At 40.6% G+C, this 27,621-nt stretch overlaps 1 protein-coding gene across 1 annotated transcript; it reads left to right on the forward strand.

Moving 5' to 3' along the window:
• The first annotated feature begins 1,584 nt into the window (after positions 1-1,584).
• LOC110564234 (glycine receptor subunit alpha-4) lies at positions 1,585-27,621 on the forward strand. The gene is made up of 9 exons (XM_021661593.2): positions 1,585-2,109; positions 5,719-5,849; positions 6,131-6,198; positions 6,964-7,187; positions 7,329-7,411; positions 8,868-9,008; positions 12,738-12,952; positions 17,942-18,091; positions 23,985-27,621. Exons 1-9 carry the CDS (start codon positions 2,042-2,044, stop codon positions 24,273-24,275), a joined length of 1,371 nt encoding a protein of 456 aa, XP_021517268.1. The 5' UTR covers positions 1,585-2,041; the 3' UTR covers positions 24,276-27,621.

A 27,621-nucleotide genomic window follows, 5' to 3' on the forward strand; every position in this document is an offset into this window, starting at 1 on the left:
GTTCTCAGCTCCCCAGCCTGGTACATAGCCCTGAAAGTTTCCAGGTTCTGTTTCTGCCTAAAAGTAGGGTATGTGATGCTTAAGGGAAATAAGGAGGAAGGGTGAGCAGGTAAAAGGCTGGTTAAAGATGTTAGCACAGTAATTGGTATTTTGCTTTTAGCCACCATATAAGCATTGATGCATATAACAGTTTTGGTCCCAATTCCAAAAACTGGGCTCACTCATTAATATTTCAGCATTTATTTCTGAAAATTCTCTTCTTTGACGTTCATCCATAATTTAAAAAATCCTCTTTCTTAATAATAACACAGTAAAAAAAAGGAGATGCTGAACAAGTTCTACACATAAATGCCTTGTTATTAATCCCTCTATATAGGCAATAGGACCCCTTGGGCAAGAGCATACAATCTTCTCCAACCTCTTTCTGATGAGGCTGGAAAGACTACGGCCAGGCAGAAGACAAAATGACTAGTATAGAAAATGGTACTGATCCCTTCCCCCAGCACAAATGCCAACCCTGCAGAGATTGTAGGAGAGTTTCCACTGAAGAAAAGAAAGCCCTTGGTTTCTCACTGCTATAATTTAGGGGGAGAGAGTGAGAGATTTAAGATACAGGGAATCTAGAGAAAAAGAACAATGAAAGAGGAGGAAGAAGGGAAGGAAACAAGAGGCATAGGAGGAGAAACATGGAAAAGGAACAGAGAAAAACTGAGATTTCAAAAAAGGTGGGTGATGAAAAACTTCAGTGAGAAGGTGGAAGAAAGGAGTGCAAAGCAGGGAGGAGGCCATGAGGGGAAGTCCCAGCACTTCTTTAGATGATGCATGGAAAAAATCGGACTAACAGGCAGACAGGGGGAAAAATGGAGCTGCTTAAGCATCTAGAAGCCATGGACAAATATGCAGAAAGCAAAGGAGAAAGCTAGGTAATGCCTTATGTCTCTCTTCCTCCACCCAGGGCTGTGGGACCTGTCTGTCACTGTCCTTCCCATCTCACTTCCTACTTGCGATTACTCTAAGGCTTAGAAAGCCAATGTCTCAGCCATGTTCAGCCCTTACCTCCATCCCTGTTTCCCACAAGCAGCCCTGAAGATCAGACATTGAGGAGGAAGTCTTTGAGGAGTCACAGGCTCCTCAAACATTACTGGAGGGATGGGAACCCAGCAGGAGCGAGAATGTGCAACTACCAAGCTAAAGCAGATAGGACAGTAATAGAACTGGGCAGGTAAAAAGAAGGGCAGACTGGGAGCTGTCATCCTCCATGCTTCCATCCAGAGGGTACAGAAAAGCATCCCCTTCAGTTAGCCATCATCTTCAGTATACCCTGTGTCTCCCCTATGACACCTCTGAGGTGTTTATCCCCTTTGAGAAAGCATTAAGACTTTTACTCTACGGCCCCATCTTGACTCTAGGCTAAAAGGAAAGCTGTTGGGTACAGGAGTAACCAGGCTGCCTATGTGTGAGCAAATGTGCCTCCTATTAGAGTTGGAGGCTGGACCTAACACCTCAGGCTCTCCCCAAGCGGCAGCTCAGCAGCCCAAGCTCCTCCCCAGCTTTCAAACAAGCTGGGAACCCCACTCCAGCTGCTGGTGACTGTGCCTTTAAATTACTGCTTTCGGAGGGTGCATCTAGGGGGATGTGGGAGGGAGGGAAACATCTTTTTACTGCTCTCCTTCCCTCCCCTCCAAGATTCTCCAGGGTTTGGAGAGTGATTGCTACCCAAAGAGAATCTTTTCTGGCTCCCTGACCATCCGGCTGAGGCCGTTCTCAGTCCAAGACAAGCCCAAGCTGAAGCTGGAGCTGGAGCTGGTAGGGTTATCTGGGTCAGGTTCAGTGCCAGAGAATACAGTTCTAGACCCTGACTGCTAAGGACAGGGCAGAAAAGAGGCAGGAGAGAAAAGAGAGCTCAACAGCTAGTCTGGCCATACAGGCTCCTTATTCAGGTCCAAGCTAGAGAAGGGCTCTATACTATTGGTGTTCCCACAGGGATACCTGCTCTCACCTTGGCAGCCAGACTGAGAAAGGACTCCAAGGTCCCTGAAGAATGACAACTCTTGTTCCTGCAACCCTCTTCTTTCTTCTCTGGACCTTGCCAGGGAAGGTCCTCCTCAGGTGAGCTCAATGGGGTGAGAAGGAGGTGCATGAAAACACTAACTGGGGGCTGGTGGTAACAGATGAGGTAGCTGGCAGAGTTTCTTCTAAGTTTGAGGAAACAAAACAAACAAGCAAAAAAAAAAAAAACAGGTCAGGTCTGGAGGGCATCAGGAGAGGACACATCCTCCTCAGTCAGGACCCAGGAGCTGTCCAATGCAGATGTAGGGCCCCAGTGTGGGCAGAGAGGCTTCTGAATGGGTGAATTGCATGAATGGGGTAGGGGTTAAGTAGCTGAGCTCTAAGATGGAGGTCATTTGTCCTGTAACTGAACCCAATCTTCCTACCAGCTAGATCTCTAAAAATGACAGAAACAGCTATTGGATGCTTGCCAAAGAGGCTGCAGGTGGCACGAGATTGCCACAGGACCACAGCAGGATGAAGCTGGGATGCCTGAACCTTAGTTATCTGCAGTCACCCTGCCCTTTAACATATGGATTCTCACTGTCCCCTGACCATTTTTTGCCCCTTTCTCATGATAGTAAGAGCTAGTCTGCGTTGACAGGGTATGCTAAGTAGAAATGATGGCTATAACTTGGCTGAACTGGCCTTAAAAGAAATACCTCACAGAGTGTAAAAGAGTGAATGCTGGAGCCATGTCTTCTTCCTTTTAATACACGGAGCATCCCAGACCATCTTGTTTCTGAGGTGCTTTCAGCTCCATTCCTTGCAAAAATATGATGGCAGGCAAGAAGAGGCACAGGAGTGGGACAGTATGCTTAGAAGGGAAAAGCAGCTCAAAGTGGAATGGCAGTTTAGAAGGAATTGACAAGATTCAGACATATGGAGTCATAGAATTGGGTCTTTCTGACCCTTGTTGAGGGGGAGACTGCCTCAAGATGCAAGGACAAGTGGGAAAAGTACCATGTGTGCTTATAAATGGGATATAAATAGAGCAAGATGGCCTCTTAGAGAGTCCTAAGTTCAAGCTATTTGTTGTAAATATGGAAACTGAAGCCAAGAGAAGTGACATTCTCAAGGTTGCCCAAGTACCCCATAGCTGAGAGCCTTGTATGAGGATTGTCAGTTCTTGATCCTTTTAGGTCCTGTAAATGTTTGGAACTTACCAGGAATGAAAGGGTAAACAGAATGGTTTCACAAAGTAAGTTCCAGTCTTGGATCTTTAGACAAGATAATCTCAGAATTTGAGGAACCAAAACAGGTTTTGGGACTGAAGACAAGACTCACTCCCTATCCTAGAGTTATTAGACATGAGTAGTGGAGAGGTAACCCGAGTGATGCTGAGGACCATAAAGAGGTCTGCTTGCCCTGTATGCAGGGCCATGTGACCTCCCAGCAAGCAGGTGGCAGATGGCCAACAGCAGCAGCAACAGCAGCACAGAAGCACCTGGCTATTGTGGAGATCCTGTGGTGAAGGTCCAGACCTCTGCAAGCCCCAGCATCATCAGCAACCTCCCTGGAGTCCCATAGTGAACTTAGGGCACCTGCCCTGGCTACTCCTGCCAGGGGCCAGGGTGGCCTCAGTCCCCGGGGCAAGGGATTTCTCCTGCTTTTGGGGTTCAAGACAGAACTCTAAGAAGTCACAGTGTAACAGATCCTGACTTTTCCTCATTCCGGTGCTTTGATAGATCATTCTGGGCTGCTTGTCTTATGACAGTTCTGACAGTCACATTGAATCCTGAAGTTGCTGTCTGGTTCTAAATTTTGCCTTTACCATTCACTAGCTATAGGCTCTCAGAGGGGTCACTTCACTTTCCTGATCTCCAGGTTCCTAATCTATGTACAGTTAGCTCTTCATATACATCAGTTCCACATCTTCAGATTCAAGCATCACAGACCCAAAATAGTTAACAGCACTTGTGTTGACCATATTTGGATTTTCCTTGTCCTTATCTGCTAAACAACTGCTTGTATAACATTTGCAGTACATTAAGTGTTAAAACCCAGGACTGATTTTCTAGTATACAGGAAGATGTGCACAGGTTATATGCAAAGACTATACCAATTTATATAAAATGTGAGCATCTGAAAAGTTGCTTATGTACAAAGGGGTCCTAAAAACCAGTGTTCCATATATGCAGAGAGCCAGTTACAATAGAGATAAGCAGGAAGGAGGACTAACCTTGATAAGGCTTGTAGAGCATTTAATGTAGTGCCTTAGCTCCTTTTATGAGTCTAACAGTCACAGACTAGAACACAGATTTATTGGAAAAGGGGTAACCATTGACTTAAAGAAGACTAGGACTAGAAAAGCAGCAGTTACTTTGCTGCTCAGTCCCATAGTGCAGCAGTTGTAGCAGCCATCGAGATGGCTATAATACCTGTCGTGGTGATGATAGTAAGATGCAGCAAGAAAGTACCTGGCAGAGCCAGGAGTCTAGCCTGAGTTCAGACTTGAGATCTACCTCTGCTTCCAAGGCTTGGCTGAGTCCCTAGTGCCTAGTCTATGTGTTGGCCACTAGTAAATGGGTATGTAGAAGTGACGTTTCTGCCCCCAGAAGGAAACTTGTATGTGTGTGAGTATGTTTGCCTATGTGTGGGCACAAATGCATGTGGGTGTACACTGACATACATGTGTGCATATTTTTGTAGAAGCCTGAAGTTGATGTCAAGTATCTTCTTTGTCATTCTTTTTCTATTAGATTGAGGCAGGGTTATTTGTTGAACACATATCTAGCAGTTTCAGCTGGGCTAACTATCCAGCTTGCCACAGGAAAGCTATACTCCTAAGTGTTGTTGCCATGTCCACCAGATTTTTACCTGGGTGCTAGAAATCTGAAACTTGTTCCTCACATTTTTGCAGCAAGCATTTTACTTACTGATCCATCTCCTCAGCCCTCTTAGGGGGAAGACTGGCAAAAAAGGAGGCTAGATTCTATGCCAGGCTAACACATACTGACTCTGTCCCAAAGTCAAAGCTGTTAAGTAGAGAAAAAAGGGAGTTTACCTCAGAATAATCACTTGATTGGGAAACTCTCCGATGGTAATAGAGCCCTGCATAATTACCATAGTTCGGTAGCCATGTATTAGCTCTGACTCTACACTTAACATAGATTCCTTCCATACAAAAAATAAAAGACAGACAGACAGACAGAAGCTGGGTCCCAAGTCCTACAACTCTTACCGGAAGCCCAAGAAACTCATAGCAGCTCTCAGGGAAACAGCTTCTCCAAAAAGTCCCTATTACCCTTGGCTAGCCCATATTAACAACATACCGGTTGAGCTATCATTCTTCTTTAAATACTTTCAAAGCACCTTCAGGGTACTTAGTCCAGTTTTTGAGTCCTGACTGTGTCACTCAGAGGTTCTGAGACTTTGGGCAAGTAACAATCTTTTTAGCCTGTTTTCTTGTCTGTAAAATGAAGATAATAGTTCCAGTCATGCACTGAGGATATACTCTATGTGAAAGCCATTTCCCAGGACTGCTGTTGGCCAGGCATGTTGGCTCATAACTGTTTTGTTCTCCTCATTTAGTATGTCAAAGACCAATTCTCACTTATCTTCCTGTCAGATGGGTAGATCCAACAAAGGGGGATGGAAATATGTAAGCACAGTCTGTGATAAGTAGAAAACAACTATCCTCAAACTTCCTTTTCTTTTCCCACCCAGTGTGGCTTTGGCAAAAGAGGATGCCAAATCTGGCCCCAAAGGATCCCAGCCCATGTCCCCCTCTGATTTCTTGGATAAGCTTATGGGACGAACATCTGGATATGATGCCAGAATTAGGCCCAATTTCAAAGGTAAGAAAGGTCCAGCTACTAAATCCCCTCCCATGCTTACTATACTGGGTGGCACACTGCTTAGCTAGTAGTTGCTGGCTGGCCTTCAGGAAGGAAGCCGTAAGTCCAAGGCTAGATCTTACAGCTCAGAAATTGCCTTTACTCCCTATTGCCTGTGAGTCTGTGAAGCTGTCAGTCTTTTCCCAGCAGTGGCCTGATCTGAAGCTGAGAGAGGGACTTGAGGAACCTGCTCTCAGCTTTCTGGATTGCCCTGCCAATGGGCTGTGCTTTACTACCTTTAGGACCACCTGTGAATGTGACCTGCAACATCTTCATCAACAGTTTTGGTTCCGTCACTGAGACCACTATGGTAAGGGGTCTTCCTATTCCCCACTTCCATTCCTGTGTGAATGGGAGAAGCTCACCACATTGAGAACATTTCCTTTCTGCTGTCCTCTTTTTCCTGCTTTGTGATCACAGCTTAAGCTACAGGACCTTTGAGGTGATGACTGAGAGTTTATTCTTAGGCCAAGTTTTCCCTAGATAACTGCAAACTAGTCAAAGAACAGCTCATCAAATATGTAAAGTAACCTGATACAGAGCAAAGGTTTTTGAATCAGGAAAAAATAATTGAGTCCAAATCCCAACTCTGCCACCTAATAGCTATGTTAACTAGGTTGACTTCAATCTTTCCTGGTCTTTGTTACTCATAGGAAAAGCATAGATCATGAAATTATTCTCCACACAAAACTGATGTGAGGTTTAAATAAAATGATGTGTATGAGAAAAGCACTCAGATCTGAGGATATGGCTCAGTGATACAGTATTTGCCTAGCATGCTCAAGAACCTGGGTTCAACCTCCAGTTCTAAAACAGAACAAAACAAACAAACAAACAAACAAACAAAAAACACTTAACAGGGAGTCTAGCACATAGTAGGTTGCTAAATACATGTCTTTTCCTTTCCCATCTTTGCCATATTTGCCCAAAGTGGGCTTTTTCTACTGGAAAATGCCTAGTTCCCCCAAGATTTATCTCCAGCATTTCCTGTTCATAGCCTTTCTGCTCATGTTGGCTTTATTGGACCCCTGAGAAAAGTACTGCCTCTGATAGGCCTTCCTCTTCACCCTTCCAGGACTACCGGGTAAATGTCTTCTTACGGCAGCAATGGAATGACCCACGACTAGCCTACCGAGAATATCCTGATGACTCTCTGGATCTAGATCCCACCATGCTCGACTCTATCTGGAAGCCAGACCTCTTCTTTGCCAATGAGAAAGGGGCCAACTTCCATGAGGTGACCACAGACAACAAGTTGCTGCGCATCTTCAAGAATGGGAATGTGCTCTACAGCATCAGGTGCACCTATTGTATAGCAAGGAGATTTGGGATCAAGAGGAAGAAGCCAGATGAAGGTGGAAGGGTGGAAATATGGTCCGTGCTATACAGTGCTGGACCCCCAGTAAATTGATGTTGTTACTTTTTCACTGTTTCCACCAGATTGACCCTCATTTTGTCCTGCCCAATGGACCTCAAGAACTTCCCAATGGACATCCAGACCTGCACGATGCAGCTGGAAAGCTGTAAGTATCTCTAGTGAATTGCAAGGCAAGGCCTGAAGTAACAGCTAGTTAATGATATTTCAGACAAGACAAACACTTGCCCTATAAATTTTTGTCATGGGCATTAGAAGCCAATGTTCCTTGACACCCAGCCCAGTGTGATTTTTGTACTCCCATATTACTTGCTGGAATGACTGTTGCAGAGAGCTGAGGAATATAATGACTCCCAGCCTTCTACAGAAATGTGGTTTGTGCTGGCCATGGGGCAATCACGGGCCACTGGGTGCTTCCTGTGCCCAAATTTCTTCTTGCACTCCCTACCTTTATTTCCTCAGAACTAAGACATTGAATATGCCAATATAGATATCAGTTTTGGGCAATACGGAGGTGCTCTTACAACTCTGATTCTACATGAATACAGATAATGATTGCAGAGACTAGGAGGACAGCTTCAGGCATAAGAAAGTGCCTGGAGATGTGAAGTCAGCCAAGGTCTCTTCTATGGCAATCTGTATAGACTGCCAATTATGCAAAGAAAGCAAAGCATGGCGAGGAAGGGTCTTTACTTACTCTTTACCTAACACCTGGGTGGAGTAAAACTGTGAGATCAAGAAACATCCCTTAGAGAAAAAAAAAAAAAACATAGCATTGTTTCCACCACATGGGAACAAAGAAAGTGCCCTTTAGTCCACCATCTAGAATTCATACACCATCTTTACAGGCAAGTTCCCGTCATCCCTCACAACCACTTTAAAAACTTAGTTGAAACAGCCTCTACTAGCCTCATTTCACAGACGAGTAGATGACTCACCTGCAGTCACGTAGCTACAGTGGACCTTAAACTAGATTCTGTAAACCTCAGTCTTCCCTTCCATACAAGAACACAGTCACATCTATGACAGGAACCCTCATGAACTGCAAGCAATCTGTGAGCAACTTGGCATGTTCAGCTATTAGCTCTCAATTTTTTTCCCAATTAAAGTCCCTGGCTAGGAGTCTGTGGTGTGCACATTCTCCCATGCATGACTGGAAGGACAGAAATAGCTCTCTCTTTCCTGAGGTGAAGTGGCAGAAGCCCTGGCTCTGAGGCTCAGCTCAGGACATGTGGTTGATGCACATGCTTACTCCTCTGGGCTTAGGATGTGGCAGGAGGTTCCCAGCTGGGGCTCTTGACATCTTTCCAAACTTCTTGGTCTGCATCCTATGTCTGCCAGAATAGTTTCTCTCTAAGCATTTTTCAAGCTTGAGACCTACACAGTAAAGGCGTCTAGGATCTTTCTAACTTGCTCATTTAATATAAGCCCATGAGACAACTGAGGAAATACCCTCTTCAGAAACATTCCCCTTTCCAAGCTAAGTGTGTCATTTCTAAACCTCAAACCTAGTCCTTCAACCATGTAACTTTGCTAACTTTAACTCCTCTTTCCTCAATCTAAACACGCGCTCTGAAAGTCTGCGATATCTCTTGCACTTGCAGTTGGTTACACCATGAATGACCTTGTGTTTGAGTGGCTAGAAGATGCTCCTGCTGTCCAAGTAGCTGAGGGGTTGACTCTACCCCAATTTATCTTGCGTGATGAGAAGGACCTAGGTTACTGTACCAAGCACTACAACACAGGTAAGAATCAGGCAAGTCTCTACTGTCTATGAGGCCCTAAAGGGTCTCAAGATGAGAGACAACAGGACAAGGCAACCAGGTTCTACTAGTGTCTCAATACAAAACTATGATGCTGTTCTACACCTCATTTTATTATGGAAGATGCTATCAACACCTCTTGCATAAAGAACACAAAAAAGATATAAACATGGCTCAGCAGGTAAAACTGATAACCTGTGTTTAATTCTAGAACCCACATGATGAAAGGAGAGAACTGACTCCCTCAAGCTGTCCTCTGACACCACACATGCACTAAAACATGCTCATACTCACATATACACATAAAAAATAAATAACTGTAAAATAAAATTTAAAAAAGTTAATAGGAGGAGTTAGAGTTCAACTCAGTTGTCACACAGTTAATAAATGTCATATTCATAATTTGAAAGAGATCTAACTCCAAAGCCCATGTTTGTATCTGTCTCATATACTTCAGAGCAAAGAGCAGAAAACGTGTCTTATTTTTCCTAGGGTCAATTTTGTGTGAAAGTTGGAAATCTACATTTAGAAGTTGTCAATAGCTGTGCCCAAATAGAAAAATAAATAAATAAATAAATAAAATAAAATAAACAGGCCTGAAGGAACAGGCAACTGAGAATGCATACACTTTCCATTGTCACCCCTATTGCCTAGCTCTCCTGAACATCAGAAGACATTTTCTCCTGGATGCGGAGCATGGGAAGTGGAGAGGAACTGTTTTCCCAAAGTGGACATGTTACTCTTTTAGCTTTCCCAAGAGTTGCTGGTCCTCATTTCCTTCAGCAACTTTGCTGTGTGGGAGTAGGGATGGAACAGTTCCTTGAATTTAGAAAATCTAAGTGTGGGTAGAACCTGGTAGAGACTAGGGAGAGGGAATGGCAATTTGTTTGTAGATGAATTGTTTCCAGGCTTTTGTGGTCAGTATACTTTACTGGGGAGTCTTTTAAAAAGATTGATTCCTAGGCTTTAACTCTCTGAGACTCTGATCATATATTCTAGAGAAATGCCTAGAAATTTACATGTTAACAAGTATCATGAAGGTTATGATGCACATAGTTCAGGAAACACTGTGTTTTGAGAAACGTTAGTCCAGAAGCTAAATTTTGTCCTATGTATTTATACAAGAATTTCATTCCTTAGAATATATTTTAAGAAAATATTACAAAATATCTCATTGGCTTTAGTCACTAAGGTTTCTCTTGTTGATGCAAGCAAACACTGTTCTAAGTAGCCACACACATGGCAAAAATAAATTATACAATGTGCCTATTTGGTAAGATAATATGCAGTCATGAACATAATACTTTCACAGATCTTATGTCTTCATGAGAAACTACAAATATACAAAGGATAAGATTCCATGTTGTATACAGAGCATGACTATATTATGATAAGAACAAAGAAAAAATATGGATTTAAAATCTCTGAAAGAAAATAATGCTAAATGTTTCTAATGTAATATGATGCAATGGAAAAAGCAAGAACTTTGCAGTAAGATAAGTCTAGTTTAGATGTTAGCTTCTTTATATACTGGTTAGGTATCCTTGAGAAATATTTTTAAATTTCTTTATGCTTCAGTAGCCTTATCTGTTATATGAGAAATAATCATTTTACCCACTCAAAAAAGTTCTATAGAATTTTGTTAAAATATAAGAACTCCAGGAACTTAATAGTGATTTGATAAATATGAGCTTTAAAATATTATTCTTTCTCTCTAATTTTTCTATATTAAAAGTGTTAATTTGATAATTAAATCCCCAACTATTATTACAGTAAAAGGATAAATGGAAAGGAAACATGATACATAGTAAAGGCATGTCATAGGAAGAAACACACAGTGCTGAGCAGGGGTATATTCAGGAACAAATATAAGAAGATCATAGAGTCATAGAGCATGCCAAAGCCCCAAGCAGTAAGTTCAAATCACTGGTCTTGAGTAATCAGATAAGAGTTAAGCCTTAGTCAGAACAACATGAAAACACTCAGTTGGCTCTCACAGGTTCCACATCCAATGGTTCATCCAACCTCAGAACAAAAGCATTAATCATAAATTTCATCTGTGCTAAAGATGTATAGACTTTTCCTTACCATTAACCCCTAAAAAATCCAGGGTAACTATCATTGACATAGAACTTGTGCTGTGTTATAGTATAAGTAATATAGAGCTGACAAGATGGCTTAGTGGGTAAATGAATTGAGTTTAGTTTCCAAGACCCACATGATGGAAGGAGAGAAATGACTACTGAAAGTCGTCCTCTAACTTCCACACAAATGTTGTGGCACACACACACACCAAACAAACAAACAAATGTTTAGGGTGTATAATATAGTCCTAATTTAAAGCATATAAAGTTTAAATAGTTTATATAATATATATAGTTTAAATACAAATATAATGCCACTTTGTATGAGGGTTTTGAACATCCACTGATTTTGGTATTTTGTAAGGGGATCTTCTGAGAGCCATCTCCCAGTGAATACTTAGAGATGGCTGTACAAACCCTCTCCATTTCTTCTTGTGTTATCCTTAGCCTCTCGTTTTGAGAGAAGCTGTAAACTATTGTTTTCTTAGCTTCTGCAATATGGGAAGCAGGAGAAAGTAAAGAGGACTGGCTTGGGAAGAAGAGCACAGTTATGTGCCAAGAAACAATGCATTGTTTCATGGTGGAACAAAATAGTGCTTCCTGACAATCTATGACAGTGCTTCTCAATCTTCCTAATGCTGCACCCTTTAATACAGCTCCTCATGTTGTAGTGACCCATCAACCATAAAATATTTTCATTACTACTTCATAATTGTACATTTGCTATTGCTATGAATCATAATGTAAATATCTGTGTTTTCCAATGGTCTTAGGTGACTCTTGTAAAGGGTTGCAACCCACAGGTTGAGAACAGATGCTCTATGGGAACCTGCTTTCCAGTATCCAGATCAGATTTCTGTTGTGAATCCTTTCCAGCTGAATACTAGCTGGTTCTTCTTGCTTGCTTAAGACAGACAGGGTTTATTCCAGCTGTTGCTAGAGAGATTGTAGGATATGAGTAAGTCCAAGGAAGGATGGTGAGATCTAAATGAAGTCCAAACTAATTCTTTCTTATCAATGATTTAAAAAATAGAAATAGATACTCTGTTCAGCACCTCAATTACAGCTTTTCATTAAACTTTTCTAACGGCCCAACGACATTGCTATTGTTGATTACTCTGTTTTCTAGGTAAGAAAACTAGTTTAAAACACTTGAGTAGAAGTTAGCATGGTGGCACAGCAGAGTATTCCAAATCTGATGCCACCCTGGGCTACATAAAAGAGACCTTGTCTTAAAAACAAAAAGCATAACAAACAACCAAAAAGCTTGATGACTTAGTCAAGATCACATAGCTATTAACAAAAGTTGGGATTCAGCCCCAGAGAGGCTGATTCTGGAGCCTTCTTACTCTTTATCTTCTTTCTGTAATTGTTACTTGAAATATCTTACACTGAAAGTAAAACTTCTGGGAGCAAAAAACAAACAAACAAACAACAACAACAACAACAACAAAAAACAATATTTATGGCTTATCTGAGAGCTGTCAGTCCATGCGTCTGGCACTATCTGGGGCCAGCTGAGCATCCCAGAAGTTGGGTTCAGCAGGGCTGCCCTTCTCCTGACCTACACTCCCTCAGGCTAAGCTACAGTCTGGGGACTCAGAACCAAATACTTCTTCTCTTACAGGAAAATTCACCTGTATTGAGGTAAAGTTTCACCTGGAACGGCAGATGGGCTACTATCTGATTCAGATGTACATTCCCAGCCTACTCATTGTCATTCTGTCCTGGGTCTCCTTCTGGATCAACATGGACGCTGCCCCTGCTCGTGTAGGCCTTGGCATCACCACTGTCCTCACGATGACAACCCAGAGCTCTGGATCCAGGGCCTCTTTGCCTAAGGTGAAGAGATATGCAAGAGAGCATGCTTGACATCAAGCCCCGTATTTCTCATTCATCACATGCTCCCTGCTATGCTACTCCCTCTTTACCTTGGATTTAGGTTTTAACTGTCAATAAGCAATAGCCAGCATCCAACATTTCCTCTTCTCCATAGCATACTATTAATAGCAGCATAACAAGGAGAACGCTAGGGATTGAGTAGCAGTAGTGCCTTACTAAATTTTCTTTTGGAAATACTAGTATGCAAAAGACCGTTATCACATGGAAAGCCCTATTCTCTCATAGTCCAGATGAGAATGCAGATCAGAGGTGAAATGACCTTCTCAAGGTGAATGCTGATAAGAAATAACCAAAAAAATAGTAGAGTTTTGAGCCAAATTCTGTCATCTTTCTATAACAAATAAGATACTATTACAAAGTACTCTAAATATACATGTTTACTTGGGGGTGGGAAGGAGAATATTTTGAGGTTGCAAATATAATAGTAATTAAAGATGTAAACTCTGATCATCTGGGGCCTGTTAATGTTTTGACTATGCAGAAAAATTTGTGCTGATGGGACTAACAACAGCTCTCCCTGCATCGTCTATTTATGTGGGGAATTTAAAGGTCACCTCAAAGTCCTTATGGTCAGCAAGGCTCTCAGCATATCAGAGAATAAAGCCATTTTTTTCATTAAATATTTGTTGAGCACATACTATATACCAGGTACTATACTTGGTCATGGAATAATCTTGCCTTGAACATATTCCTTCTTATTCTGATTTGTTGGGAACCTGGTTCTGAGATATGCTCTCATTGTTTGTCCAATATAAGACTTCTTTTATTGGAGACTTAAGCAATGTGTAATGTGGATATTGATGTCATGTTTATGAAATTGCTGTAGAGAAGTTAAGTGTAGGAGAATAGAGTTGGCAGATTTAGGTTCAAATCCCAGCTTCATTATTTACTAATAGTGTGACGTTGAGTAAATTGTCTTACAGTTGCCTTGCCTGTAATATGAAACTAAGAATGATACCCTCTCCTTGGGGTTATTGTGAAAAAATAAATTAAGTGTTAACATACAAGGATAGTGTTTGGCACATAATAATTGCTCAATAAATGCTAATTATTTTATTAAAAGTTTTAAAAATGAGTATGGAAAAAATGAGTATTGGATCTGGGAGTAAAGCAGGTGATATTTCCTGTATTGATTTTTTCATTTGCTGGGAAACCTCTGAGTTACTTCAAAGCCCCCTATAGATATAAACAGTTATCAAGTTCAGATTAGCATGTGGAACCTGAGACGAGGTTGTCAGGGACCCCTTCCTATGTGTGTTTCTTAAATGGACTAGGGTATTAATGAAGATCTTAGAGGCAGAATATCCCTAGAGAAAAGCCATAGGACCAGCCTGGGCTATGATACTTCTATTACTATAATAGCCTTATATGAGGATCACTGCATTAAGAGCCCTGTCTTGAATTACATGAGGATCACTGCATTAAGAATCATTCCTTGAATCAAGTAAGATTCTTCATAACCCAGACAGATACTTCAATTTATGACTTCCTGACAAGAGAATTTCCTTTCTGGTCCCCTCCTGCCAGTGAGCACAATCCATCTGCTCCTAGCTATCATACAGTTCCCTCATTTTAGAAAAAATGCTTTGTTAAGCAGTTACTTATTTACAATGTTTAGTAATTTCTTGTCATAGTTTCAGGACTTTTCAATAGCCTCATTGGCTAGTAAGCAAAAGTTCCAGGCATGTGCCCTGACATGAACTGTTTGGCTAGGTAGATCCATGGAGCAAAGGACTCAGCAAGCCAAGGAGCTCTTGCTAAACCCTTGAGTTTATGCAGTATTAGATTTGCTTGAGGGTTTAAAGAAAGAAATGAGGTCAAGCCAGAGGCTACTGACAGTGATACCACTCCCATCCAAAACAACATGCCTACTATCTAGGATGAGAGTAGAAGAGATTTCTTTGTAAGGGGACTCGGCCAGGGTAATTTTTCTCCATAGTCTCCAGAAAGCATTCCTTCATTGCCTTGTGCGGTACCCTAAAGGCTGCAATTTCCATCTCTTTGCCAGGCTCTTGATTTCCATAGCTGCAAGAAGCTGAGCAGACAGGAAAAGCTAAATGGAAGACAAGATATAAAGCTGCACCAGAAAGGAATGATACAAGTTTCTATATCTTGCCCTTAGCTTGTGAGGCAAAGAAAGGAAAGAAGAGCAAAGATAGCAAGTAGGAGCCAGCAGAGATAAACACATTTCTGTTTCCACTCACTCAAAAAACACTTATTCGGGATATAAATTGAATAAATTGTAAAAAATTATAATAATAAAAATGGCAAAAATTATCAATCATAAGGACATGTAAGGCGCATGAGGGATCAGTTGCAATATAAATCTTAGGCTGCAATTTCTCATTGGATGGAAGGAATAAAGAAGCAGTAGATGGTTTCTTTTTCCTCTCTGTTTTATTCATAGTTAGAATTTGTATGCATTTTAGGTAGTGGGTGCTAAGATGCCTATAATCTGCTTTACAATTTGTTAGCATACATGCTTTGATAGAAATTCGCATTACATAATTTTAATCTCTACCTAAAGGGTAGAGTTACCAAAACCAGTATTAGTTCTCCAGTGGTGATCATCCAGCATTTAATTAGTAAGGACACACTCCAGAAACACTATTACAAGTGTTTTAGCTTTCTTTTTCCATTGCACCAATGATTAATTAGCATGTTAGCAAGTTTTCATTGTCATACCTAATGACTTGTCAGTTAGCATAATAGATGAGACAAATAAGTTATGAGGAAAATAGTACCTTAAATGTATCAGATTCATCAAAATGTTTCAGATATTCATTGTCTTTGGCCAAACAGAAAATGAAATTGTATGCTGACTCTTAAAAACAAAACAAAACTTATTATGTGCCAAGCACTCGGGTACTGGGGATAGAACACTGGACAACATAAAAATAGTTCCTGACATGGAAAAGCTCAGTCTAGTGGAGGAATTGGCCAGGTATATGATAAATATGCTAAAGACATAAGGGTAAGCCACGCTCATACAGAAGGCACACTAGCATGATGAGAAAAGACCTCTCAAATATATGATACTTAATGTGGAAGATAAAGGATAAGTTACCCAAATCACAAATTTTTAATATTTCATTAAAAAAATGAAATATTTCACTGTAGCAGGATCATAGATCACAAGGGGCATACTGAGGGTGAAGAGACAGAGGTCAAAGGCCATGGTAAGTGTAACACATCTAGATCACAAGGGCAATGGAGAACCTCCAAAAGGTTGTTTGGGGAGTTGTGATATGATCACAACGATCTCTTTAAAATATCTTAGTGACACTTTTATCATTAACAAGCCATAAATACATAAGGTGTTCTTTTCATTGATAGTCTAAAGGTCTTCATGACTATCCCTTATAATTGCCTCATTATTGATCTTCAGAGCAGGTATTTGAAATTCTTGAGAGCTCAGTGGGCCTGGGTGATTGACAGTTAAATGGGATGACTTCTTCATAGGTGGTAAAGTGGAGACAACACCAAGGAATTTTTAATCCAAATTACCCATAACCCATTACTGTTCTTTCAATGGAGTTTCCCAGAAATGAAGTAAAGCAGGTTTGTCAACTTTCACATATGTTTTTGGAGAGAAGAATGGTATACACTTTACGATGCCTTACAGCACCCTTGCACATGGCAGTATCTCTGACCACCTTAAAATGTGTTGCCAACATTTTCTGAAAACACTGGGAAATGCTCTTGTGGGTAAGAGCAGCTTTTTTTTTTTTTTTTTTTTTTTTTTTTTTTTTTTTTTTTTTCAGCTAAGAAGCACTAAGATGGGTGGTTGGGGATGTAGCTTACTGGTAAAACACTATGCCTGTAATGCATGGGTTCAATCTCCACTATCATAGTGGAAGCCAACAGGTAGAGAATCTATGCACTAAAACCTTTTCTGACCTGGGACCTGCAGCACTCTTGCGGGGGACTCTATAATGCAGAAGCTGATACAAAGAAGTCACTTTTCACAAATCCTACTCCTGATAGGAAACTATATGGAGTGAGCTCAAAACTATACAAGGACTCCCTGTGGTTGAGGAAGAGAAAGGATCTCAATAACCTGAAGTTCTGCCCTACTTCTTGGCCCCATCCAGTTATACCCTGCTCGTGCAGAAGTTGGTGTTCAACCTTTACCAGGGAAATGGGAGAGAAAAGCTCTTAAAAGCTGCCAAAGGCAAGGGATAAGCGGAACATAGTAGGAAACAGATGGGTGAATGCAGCCCTGTTGTCTCCAAGGTGAGAGATGAAGTTTTGGCTTATCATTGCACTCCATTCCTTAGCAGTGACTCTTGCAAAGGCAGCAGAAAACTCCACAGGGCCAACAGGAGAACAGGAATGGAGGAGTTCCTAGTCTGCCAGTGAGGCTGTAACCTAGGCAAATGTCAAGGTCACTGATTTGAAAGCTCAGAATTTCCCAGTCCTAATACCACCTTTAACTAAGTAATCCCTATTAAAACCCTTTCTCTCTGAGTTTTAAATGTCTCCACACACCTCACATGGGAATTGTGAGCCTTCCCTAACTATCACTGTGACTATGAGAAATCCAAGGCATACTAGGGAGCAAACAAATATGATTTTGATCATTGTTGTTCATCGAAAGAGAAGAATCAGAAGAAATAAAAAAATAAGAAACAAAAGGCAAAACAGGCATGCAAGAAGAATAAAGAAAGGAAATGAAGAGTAAGGAGAAAGGGCTCATAAAAGTGGAGGGTGGAGACTGCAGAAAGAGAAAGGATGATGGCTAGCCAGATCTCTTTGACATGGGCCTTCAGATAAAGATACATATTGTGACAGACTTTTTTTTTGTAACCACAGAAGTTTCAGGATAAGATTGAACACTAACAGGCAATTGATATGGATTAGAAATCCACTGGATAGTCCATGGAAGGACTCCAGAAAAGATAACTGCTCTGTTCATGGATGTTGCAGGTATCCTATGTGAAGGCAATTGACATCTGGATGGCTGTATGCCTGCTCTTTGTATTTGCTGCCTTGCTTGAGTATGCTGCAGTCAATTTTGTCTCTCGTCAGCATAAGGAGTTTATGAGACTTCGTAGAAGGCAGAGACGCCAACGCATGGTGAGTACCAAAAGGGAGGAGGTCACTTCCCTTCTCCTTTGGACTCCTTCCTTCCTATTACTCCTCCTACAAATGAAGACCCAACCCAGGCCTCTAGGACTGGGTAATTAGGAATCCTAGATTCTAGTCCTAGGCTAGTGACAGTTAAATTAAATACTTAGTTTCTCTGGTTCTGTTTTCTTTATCTATTCAATGGGACATTAACCTTATAAGGCAATAAAGGGATTAAGAGTATGCCACATGGTAAGTTCAAGGCCAGCCTGGTCTACAGAGAGAGTTCCAGGATAGCCAAGACTACATAGAGACTCTGTCTCAACACAAACAAACAAAAACATATTTGCCAGTATTAAAACCTCAGTGGCTTAGCACAGATGTTATTGCTTTGAGAAGGAACTATTGTTACTTCAAAGGGAGCATTGTAAGATGGTCCCCATATTTGAACTGGAACTGAAAGATCACTACTTGCCTCCTCTGATTGTTGGAATTTGTCTTGATCTTTATCAAGCACTTTAGAGTTGGTGGGCTTGAGGTGGAGTTCTTCCTCAGTATTGTTTGTTAGCCCTATTTCTTCCAGAGCAAAGTGATCACCAAGGGAAATAGAAGAGGAAGTTGTTGTCATGACAACAGAGGTAGTTTTCCCTTAATTGCCCTGACAATAGACGCTAGGTAAGTTGTCATGACAACAGAGGTGCGTGGGCTACCCTGAGAAAAGCAAGCTCCAATTATGAGCAAAGCCAAAAACCTTGTCACTGGTTACTTAATTTTCAGAGACACAGTGTCTTGAGCTTTGACTCCATGTTTTCTGCCTAATCCACAGGCTTCAAAACCAAAGGTCAAGCACGTAATTACTTTCAGAGGACAGAAAGCAAATTACTTGAACCCATTGTTGAAATCTTGACTCTAGGGGGCAGCAGTTGTAGCTCAGTGCCTGAGTGCTTGCTAAACACATATATATCTATTGTGAGAAAGAGAGAGAGAGAAAATGAGTCTTGGGTTTGATCCACAGTAACACGCACGTGTGCCAGCGGGCGCGCGCACACACACACAAACACATAAATTCTGATTCTAGCCTGAGACATACTAATACAAGGACTCTTCTGTTCTAACACTCAACCCTCAGTAGCTCGTGGCACACCCCCTACCATATGACCTCCAATGATCACACAAACTATCTGCATGATATTTCACATTCGTTGGTATGGTTCCTTTCTGGGGGAAGACAAGGATCCTCCTATCTCACGTAGATTTTTCTGAATACCTATTCTTTCTTTTCTTTAGTTCTTTCACGGTTCGTAAAGAATGAGCCCTCTAGTGGATTAATCTACAACTGCATCTCTCTAAATAAAAGTCTTTCTTCCAGAGACCTGCCTAAAAACTTTGCTGCCTCACAGTGGGGTCAGGAACATATGTACCGAGTTAGGAGAGAGAAAGAAAACAGGATGCTTCCTTTAATAAACTATCTCAGTCTCCTCTTTAGTTGTGTGAAATTTGTCTGAAAGTTCCAAAAATCTCTGATTCATAGGTTTGTTTTTTGTTTCTTTTGTTTTTATTGGGTTTTTTTTAAACATTGTCTTCCTTGGAAAGAACAACAGGTCGTCAAATAGTCCAGAGTCCCTTTCCCACCTAAAATGCCGGTGTTGGTGTCCCAGTAACGAAGATTACTACAGTTACTACAGAGCTATTCTTGACGCTAGTCCCACCACCTACCCTGTAGCCATCCAACCAGCTACTGCCCAAATTCTGTCTGCTTATGCTTATATGCAGGTTGGCCATGAGCTTATAATGGAGTGTGTGCTAGTACTCACTTATTACAAAGTTACTTAGCAGCAGCAGCAGCTTGATACCTTCTTAGGACCCTATGGCTTGTCTAAAAGTGTACTGTAGTTTGTTAATGGAAATAAAACCTGAAAGCCAAACCTGAATTGTTAATAATATCCCTTTCTTGAGTTTTCTAGAGCCAGTGCAATCCCAGTGAAACCATCCAGCAGTCTTGGAGGCCCCAAACAACAGGATAAACAAGAGGGCTCATATTTGTCTAGACTCTCTTTGGGGACCTTGAAGTTCCAGCAAGCGAACTAGAAGCATTCAGTCTCAGAAAAACCCAATAGGAGAGGACAGAAATATAATTCTCAGGAGCCCAGAGTGAAGGTCAAGATAGGGTTCTTCAAGAAAAACTCAACTGTTCACCCAGCTCTAGGGCTAATAATTTTCTTTCTAATCTCTCAACCACTTGTCCCCTGTATGATGCTCTTCTCTTGTGGCACTGCCAGAAATGATGGACATTTTTTTTTGCGTGCACTTCTGTTTTGTCTTCCCAGATGATCTAAATGATTTAGAGGAAAGGTTAAACCTTTTTCTCATCATCCCTGCATGGTTAGACTCTGGTTCTGAACACAGCAGCCAAAAGCAAGGGCTGTCAAACTGGAGTAGATAAGAATTCTTGCTATTATTACTAACTAGAAAAATTACAAAATAACAGCAAATCCTCCCAGAGGCTTACTTTCAGAACCTCATTCACCTCTGCATCTTCCAATGAGCACTCTACCCTATCTCCAATTTCTTTCCTTCCTGCCTGTCTCACTTATTATTTATTACTCTTTTCCATCTTGTACACTGGGCTTTTATTTCCAAGGTTGGCTTTGATACAGCTTCTTCTCTAGCCTTTCAGCACTTAGCTTCTAGATAAGTAGAAACAATTCAACCCTATTTCAATAACCATGGAGAGTGCAGAGTGGTATTTAATGGCACACTGTCCCTCCCCAATGCATACACAAACACTCACCATTCAGAATTTGACTTAAGTATCTAATATCGAAACCCAGGCCCCCCCAGTCCTTGAATTTCACGCTACTGATCTTTGCTGGGCCAGCCAAAACGATACATATTAAGATAAAAAAGAGCCAAGAACAGTTTACTTTATTGGATATATTTTCTCTCCTATATGAAATTACTTTTTCTAGCTTGGGATATAGTTCTACATAATTTCTTCAGATTTACTTGATAAAAGGAGAAATAATAGAATTTATTACAACAAAATTGTAGTTGGATCTAACTTTCTCCCTCAGAACTTTTTTCTCAATACCTGTATTTGGTGGTTTTTGTCTTCTTGTTGCAGGGCTGGGTGAATAGTGGGGTACAGGATACCAAATTGAAATGCTAGGGAAAAAATTCTTTTTAATTTCACTTACTCCTCTCAATTTTCAATTCCTTGTGAGATACTTTGCTTGCCCCTGGTTCTTTGTCTGTACAATGGGTCCAGGAAACTTCCCCTGTAGAAAGAGTATGAAAATTAGTTAGAATACATGTGAGATAAATCAAGATCTGTGATTAAAAAAATCAAAATGATGAAAAGCAGAGCCTTCAGGCTGTCAAATTCTAACAATTCATGTTTGAAGAGCCAGGATCCTGAACTGCCCCTGACATACACATACACAACCCTCTGTGAAGACCCTGATGAATCAAGAACAGGACTACAAAGCACTCTGGTGGGCAGACTTCAATTCTTTCCTATATTCAAAGTGCCACTCTGTAGAAGCCAAAGGCTATCAAACCACTGTATAGTGGGGCAGGTAGTAATTGTGTTTCTTGCCAATTATTTCATAACTGAGTGAGACTCTTCTGAGTGGACTCTTTAGTTGCGGACCCTGACAAGATATTGGCATCAGAAGAATAAAAGGCCACTCCTTTCCTTATATCTTAAAGCATGTGGCTCTTCAGCCCAGTTTCCCATTCAACACACATCTATGAGTGTCTATTGGGTTCCAAGCACAGTGCCTGTCACTAAGAAAACAGTAGTGAACAAATCTCTGTAAGAGCTAAAAGATGACAGAAAAGAGGGATAGGTTTTGTTTGTGAACTTCTGGCCTGAGTTTGTCTGCCACTGATGCCCAGTACCAGAATTGTCATCATTAACAGATCAGTCTTAAGGTACTAATCAAGAGTTACTATGACCAACCATACTAATGAATCATCAACAAAACTACTTTTCAGTTTTTATGTAGCTGCAAAGGCCTTGTTATAAAGATTCCACAGTGTCCCTCAAATTGTACAAAATATTTACCACCTTTGTGCTCACTTTACATGTACATATGTGGGACATACTCGCACAATGTACATGTTTCTTGTTTTTATAATTCATAGAACTGCACCAGGTAACTAGGGTGGCCTACTCTTCCTGTTTTACCTTAGATTCTCCAGTGTGAGCAATCAGAGACTCTAGTCTCTGGAACCTCCTCAGTTTTGGGCACACTTGAGTTGGTAGGTGAAGGATCAGACAAAAGAAGATTTCATTTCAGGCAATCTCTTAGCTGAAGCTTTTTTTTTTAACAGGAACTGTCACATTTATTTTAAGAAATGCTGTTTGACAGGTTCTGATAATATCAAAAGACACTTAAATCCTTACATGAGAGAACATCAAACAGAAGAGATCATTTTTCGTGCAAAATATTTTTTTCTACAGAACCTCTATAGATAACTCTACTTCAAACCTTGCAATGCTCTGACAACAGTTTCTACTTAAACTATACCCGTGCTCACCAAAGCCCTGGCACTGCATCCCGAGCCAACTTGTTCCTCCATGGTGACCCCACCTTAACATCCTGCCTTACTTCCTTATACAGATCAAGTACCCCATTCCACTTTTTCCTTGTTTCTTTCCCTCATTAACAAGGTTCTTTTTAATTTTTTCTTTTTAATATACAGTTACATAAGTACATTATTTCAAGCATATAATATACTTAAAGCATATCCCCCAAAGCCCATTACCCTCCCTCTTTTTTGTGGGCCTTATTTATTTTTTATTAATTATAGTTTATTCACTTTGTATCCCAGCTGTAGCCCCCTCCCCATGCCCTCCCAATCCCACCCTTCCTCTTTCTTCTCCTCCCATGCCCCTCCCCCAGTCCACTGATAGAGGAGGTCCTCCTCCCCTTTGACCCTAGCTTATCAGGTCTCATCAAGACTGCCTTTAGCTGAAGCTTTTAACTGCAGAGCAGTCAATACTTTTAACTTATAGGATCATCTTCTATTTGAATGAGGTGTTTCTCAAATTTGCCCTAAAATGAAAAAATAGGGTAAATAAGTTCAGAGGTGGAGGGCCTGAGGGCTTCTTCCATAAGTAAAACTCTTGTGGATGTTTCTTTCCTCTTCTTCCTCTTCCCCCTTCTATTCTTTTTTATTTTTACTTTTCTGTCCTTACTGCTTCCCATCTGTATCAAAGCCACTCAGTTTTGTCAGCCAACTATTGTATTAATGGACTTTTGCTGTCTATTGTGTACTGCTTATTATAAAAATGTACCACCTCCATGTTAAAGTGGCTATGAAAAGGAATGCATTGTATATGAATGTAATGCACAATGGCTAATAAGTTTTACTATACATTTATGACTCCCGTGTTCAATAAGCAAATTTGCAAAGAAATAAATAGATATTCAAAAGAGTGATCAACAAAACAAGCTAATTCTAAATCTTTTTAAATTCATTAAAATCAGTTTCACCAAGGCAAAATATCTCAGCTTCACTGTCTGGTGGTTTTGTTGTTCTGTTTACCTGTCAGAGATAATTTGACATTGAGATGTTAGCACTGACTCCAAATGATGTTACAAATTTTGAAAGGCACCTCAGTGCATGGTTGTAAATGAACTCACAGCATATAGCTACTTAATATATACGTGTGTGTGTGTGTGTATTTTAATTATTTTGTGGTCATCCAAAGCATGGAAAAGGCCTAAGTAGTGAGCCATTTGCCTGTATTTTACTTTTCTGTCCTTACTGCTTCCCATCTGTATCAAAGCCACTCAGTTTTGTCAGCCAACAAATTGCTTATGAGGCATTTATGTGTGGTCTGGCTTCTACTGAGGACTCAAATACCACCTTTTATCGCTTGTAATTCTAGGAAGAAGACATCATACGAGAGAGCTGCTTCTATTTTCGTGGCTATGGCCTAGGACACTGCTTACAAGCCAGGGATGGAGGCCCAATGGAAGGTTCCAGCATTTATAGTTCCCAACCTCCAGCCCCTCTTCTAAAGGAGGGAGAAACCATGAGGAAACTCTATGTGGACCGAGCCAAGAGAATTGACACCGTCTCCAGGGCTGTCTTCCCTTTTACTTTTCTTGTGTTCAATATCTTCTATTGGGTTGTCTATAAAGTTCTAAGGTCAGAAGATATCCACCAAGCACAGTGAACAAGATGGATGCTATAGTGTATAGCTTCTGGCTTCTTGCTTTTACCCAGGTGGGCTGTTCCCTTCCACCAGACTCTATCAGGAGCTTGACAGTTTCCTCTTGACTTTCCACTAATAATTTCAGTTACCATTTCCCAAACTATGTGGGAACTGCCTAGTGCCAATGGTGGCTGTACTTAAAAACAGGCTTATCTCCCCCAATCCAGATTTACTGCTTAGTATGCCATTTCTCATTGTTTGTCCATGTGCCTAGTGCCAAAATGACTTTTTGCCATTGCTGGGGCTACTCTGTGAAGAATATTTAGACTAATGGATTCTTAGTTTTATCATCTTCATCTTTTCTACTTCTATTCAGAGCCTGACCTTTACTTGGCACTTCTCTCCCTCCCACTATAAGCTCAAATATGGAGTCCTTTCAGTCCACAAATACTGCCCTGAATGACCTAGTGAGATGTCCTTACTGATAGGAAGACAAAGGCACACATTTCCCACCTCTTAACCAGGATGTGATAGTTACAGGCTTCATGGGGCTAGGGTACTATTAAATGGCCCAACAGACAGGAGTTCACTTCTCCTAAGAAAGTTGCAGTTTTCAGAACTTGGGCAAGAACCCAGCACTCTCAGGAAGTCTACCCTTCCAGATCTACCTAAGCTTCCTGGTCCCAGACATACTTGTTATAGTATCTAATCAATTAGCATGGCCACAAGTTTTGTTGTGGCATTAGGTAGGATAAAGGTAGGGAGAGGCTTATTCTTTAAGAAATTTATTTAATGATCTAGGAAATGTGAGATGAAAGGACTAGAAACTAAGGAGTGGAGTACAGAAATAATCTTTAGAGAGACTGATACTATTTTGTTTCTTCTTTTTCTTCAAAGTCTCTTTATCTTTCAGGACCTTCTTTCTCCTTTCTTTTGGCAAGCAAAAAATGGTGCCAGGGTAGTAGTTGTACAACGTGGAGATCCATAATTGGGTTCTTTACCCTTTTATGCTTCCCTTTCTTCTTCCATAGGATTACTCAGAAAGCTACAAGAAAGGTCAGAATAGAGTGGGTTGGTGTGTCACTCTGGGTTATGGGTACACATAGGCCTGGTACATTGAGTTCTTTAAAGTGATCTGAGTATGAAGAACACAGAAATGAGATGAGAAAAATTAAAGTATGAAGGCAGCAGTTGGAATACACAAAAACATAATCTCTTAAAATATTATGATTTCCCCCCCTCTGGACCCAGAATAATAATTAACTATATAACTGGAGCACACCTCTGTCCATTCCAACTTTCCTCCTTCTCTCTCTCTCTCTCTCTCTCTCTCTCTCTCTCTCTCTCTCTCTCTCGCTCTCTCTCTCTCTCTCTCCATCTCCTCTCTTCTCTATCTCATTTCTGCCTCACTACTTCATTCCACATAGTATACTAAATTCAAAGTCAGTAAGTCCAATGGTCAATGTAAATTCTATAGTGCAAAGACAAGACCACCCAGCTTTCTCTATTTTCATATTGAATTTGTCTGGCCGTTGTTATTCATTGAGATATCCTTTTGTCTCCTTGATTTTGAAGAAAGTAGTTTGGAATGATCAAGGTAGTTAGCGTAGAATTTTTTTTTTTTTTTGAGACAAGGTCTTGTTGTATACCCTAAGCTAGCCTGGAACTCATTTGCAATCCAGGCTAGCCTTGATCTCATAATCTTCCTGTCTCAGCCTCCCTGGTGTTAAGATTAATAGTGTGTACTACCATATTCAGATCTAGAAATTACTTTTACTGACCAAGAATTAAAATTTAAAAACTGGTTTATAGGAGGAAATTAAATTGAAAAGGGAAGAATGTCCCTATATTCCTATTTCTGCCCAGGTAGTGCCAATCAATGAGAGGCCACAGCAATACCCCTTTGAAAAGAGCAGAGAGTATCTCTTTGATACTATCCCTTATGGGGCTAGGGTGTCAGGCTGCCACAGTCCGGAGGCGGGGATCGTGGGTGTGGACTATGGAGATGAGCTTATTGCACAGAGCTCTACTTGTTACAGATCTTGTCCAGATGGGCCAACTGCACAAATCTCCCCTGTTGGAAGTCTCAAGAACAATGCCCTGGAAACAGCTACAGTACTGAGCAATAAAGGCTGTCCAACTGGGACTCAGATCAGGGAGGGCATCAGCTGGTGCTGGGTGCCAAAGAAGCCAAAGTACCAATCAACATAATAGACCAAAGGAATTCACAAAGCCACTCAGAGCTAGTGCCAGGTGGAAAGTACTATCCTTCTCACTGGAGCCCTTAAGCAAAGGAAGTATTTGCATAATGCCAACATCAGATCCAGAACAAACGGCTTTCATTTTCTTTATTCTTCCCACATATGTAGAAATGCTAGGTCTCACTGAGGCGGTTTGACATTTAGCAATCTGTTCAATCACAAAATTGTTAAACTTGTGTCTTTCTTGCCAATGAATTGAGAAAAGGTGACTTAAGTGTCTCATTTAGAAGTCATGTCCACTTATCAGGTAATACTTACCTTCCAGAGAACCATACTGTTTTCTGCCTGAATCAGTCTGATGTGATTCTGAGATTTAAACAGCATTTTAAGGCAAGATCCTATGAAGATAGTGTTTCAGGTATTTTTATTAATATTTATATTAGATAAATATTTCATAAATATATTTTTCAAGAGGAAAATCTTTATTTACTCAGTTGTTTATCGGTGCCTCCATCTTCCTTATAGCTTTTTTCTGCCTTGTGCAATGCCAGTGGTTTAGCCTCCTCATTCCCTTTAATCTACAAGTCATTTTGTACTCTCCAAATTCACAGACCAAGCAAAAGCAGCTTTCTAAGTGGAAGAAATGTGCTGAATAAAATTTATTCCTTTGTCTTTCCATAAGCATTTTTCCCACCTATCGTAAAAGAACAGGCACTCTTCTGTTTATAGTGTTAGACTGATTTAATGTTACTTTCTCTTTTTGTTGATCCATATAAATGCCTCAACTGTATCCAGAATATATTATTTCTTCTGGATTTCTTACGTGTATACCCAACACTCTTGATCGTCTTTATCAACATTAGCATTATTAGTCTTATCTCATTATTTCTGGTTACTAAAATATCAAAAATTATACTTCACTAAGCTGGGATTGATCTTGTTAGGCATCACTGTTAAGGAACAATAACCAATCTAGTACAGGAACCACCTAGGGATCAGCAAGCAAGGTTCCACTTACTGGTTCAATGGAAGAAATAAGCAAAACAAGTTTTTTATAGAATAAGTTTTTTTGAAGGCAAGAGATGCATTTTATACAACTTGTTAGCTTGCACAGCTCCTGGTACCTAATAATACACAATATGTGTAATTAGAATAAAAGCCTATCT

Source organism: Meriones unguiculatus, chromosome X, assembly GCF_030254825.1.
Source record: "Meriones unguiculatus strain TT.TT164.6M chromosome X, Bangor_MerUng_6.1, whole genome shotgun sequence".
Classification (NCBI taxonomy): Eukaryota; Metazoa; Chordata; class Mammalia; order Rodentia; family Muridae; genus Meriones; species Meriones unguiculatus.